The sequence below is a fragment of the Physeter macrocephalus genome, chromosome 6 (assembly GCF_002837175.3).
Source record: "Physeter macrocephalus isolate SW-GA chromosome 6, ASM283717v5, whole genome shotgun sequence".
In the NCBI taxonomy this organism is placed as follows: Eukaryota; Metazoa; Chordata; class Mammalia; order Artiodactyla; family Physeteridae; genus Physeter; species Physeter macrocephalus.
Window position 1 is genome coordinate 58,798,217 of NC_041219.1, and position 1,970 is coordinate 58,800,186.

Genomic DNA, 1,970 nt, shown 5'->3' on the forward strand with positions numbered 1-1,970 from the left:
CGCGTCCCCTGCATCGGCAGGCGGACTCTCAACCACTGCGCCACCAGGGAAGCCCTATGAGCTCATTTTAAAGTAAGTTGGTCTTCTTTAGTTTCCCATGACATACACCCCCCTAGCAGGTGGACCACCCTCCAGCCTTGAGAATCAGGAAGGCTCACCCCCTCCCAGCAGGTGCAGGCCAAAGAGCCAGGAATGCAGGCTCGGAGCCATAGGAAAGCCAAACGACTCGCTGGTGGTGAAACAAGCTTCCTGGCTCTTACCTGGGCGATTGTATCCTGCTGAGTCCTGGGTGGCAAGTGGGTACATTGGTGATGGACCCGGGTAGAGGTGGGGGGCTTGAGGGTGCACATAAGAGTTCACTGCCAAAGCAAGACAAGAGTTAAGTGAGTGGGACCATCATATTCAAGGAAGCAGAGTCAGATAGAGAGGCAGAAAAAAGTACTCTTCCTCCCCTTCACCTCTTCTCCCTTCCCTGCTCTGTTCTGTAGCTCCTGTGGGCATCAAGGCTTTCTGCAGAAGCTATCAGTCCTCACCACTTAGGGCACAAAGGGACCCGATACTAGTGGACTTCAATATCACAGCTATCAGAAGGATGACAAATATAGAACCGTGATCATTGACTCTTACTTCACCAGTTTGAAGACCACATAACTGTAGAGAATCACAACTCCACCTAATTACGATCCAGGGAGGGCTTACTGAGACACAAATTTGGAACAGGGACTTTCTCCTCCCTTTTCTTCAGTAACCCTGACTTCCCAGATCAAGATCTGAAAGGAATCATACGGTCTGTTTCCTTGGCATTTGCATCACTGCTCATAAGCTGATGTTTCTCAGTTCTCTTCTGCCCTTCTCGTCCCCCTTCCTTTTCATCATCCAGTCTCCACCTCCTTGGCAGCTTGCTTTGTGCGGTACCTTGGTTCATGGCTGGCTCCTGTTTGCCACTAGTGAGGGCACAGGAATCGGCAATGCGGGCGGGGGCGGGTGGCCGGTGGGAGCCCCCCTGAGGGGGCACGTGACCAGTCTGAGTGAGGAAGTGGTTGAGGGAGTCACACAGATTGGCAATGTGATGCTGGTCCAGGCTCCAGTTCTTCTGCTCTGCCTGCCGCAGACTCTCCATCAGCTCTGCAAACAGAGCAGCAAGAAAGGCTAGCCTTGCAGACGCCCCAATGCCCCTAGCGGTTCTATGCCCAACTCACTGCTCCAACTACATGGCCAGTCAACACCACTGATTATACGCGCTACCAATAATTGACATCTGTTAGAGTCCTACATTTTCAAACTCTCATTCTATTTCTTCCTTACTAAATTCTTTTCTTTTTTTAAATTTTTTTTAACATCTTTGTTGGAGTATAATTGCTTTACAATGGTGTGTTAGTTTCTGCTGTATAACAAAGTGAATCAGCCATACGTATACATACATCCCCATATCCCCTCCCTCTTGCGTCTCCCTCCCACCCTCCCTATCCCATCCCTCTAGGTGGTAACAAAGCACTGAGCTGATCTCCCTGTGCTATGCAGCTGCTTCCCACTAGCTATCTATTTTACATTTGGTTCCTTAGTAAATTCCTATTATAATTTCCATCTTTCTGATGAATAAGTTTCAAAGTGACTGAGTGAATTAGCCGTGGTCACAATGTCAGTAAATGGTGACAAAACTACAAAATAGTGGTCCAGGGTGCTGAATTCCTGAGAGTCTTGTTTTCCTGAAGATAAAACTCAGTGAAATAAACCACCGTCATATTTTGCATTAAGGCAAAAATTAATTAAAACTAACTTGAAGAGAGCATCAGTATTATCCACCTTGTGTAACATGAAATCCTCCGTCCTCAAGCTTCACTTAACCATCCCCTCCTGGTTCCGGTTTCCATTGGGTTTTTCCACTTCCGCTATATTCCTCTTCCCTCCAGGCACCATCCTTTTTTTTTTTTTTTTTTTTTTTTGTGGTACGCGGGCCTCCCTCTGTTGCG

At 47.8% G+C, this 1,970-nt stretch overlaps 1 protein-coding gene across 1 annotated transcript in view; it reads right to left on the minus strand.

Annotated features, from left to right (window-relative positions):
• The window catches only part of FOXJ2 (forkhead box J2), a 20,963-nt gene that overhangs the window by 3,744 nt on the left and 15,249 nt on the right, over positions 1-1,970 (minus strand). The window contains exons 10-11 of the mRNA XM_055085714.1: positions 916-1,125; positions 261-359 (exon numbers count right to left, since the gene is read on the minus strand). Of these exons, the coding sequence (XP_054941689.1) occupies positions 261-359; positions 916-1,125 (309 nt within the window). The remainder of the gene's footprint in view (positions 1-260; positions 360-915; positions 1,126-1,970) is intronic.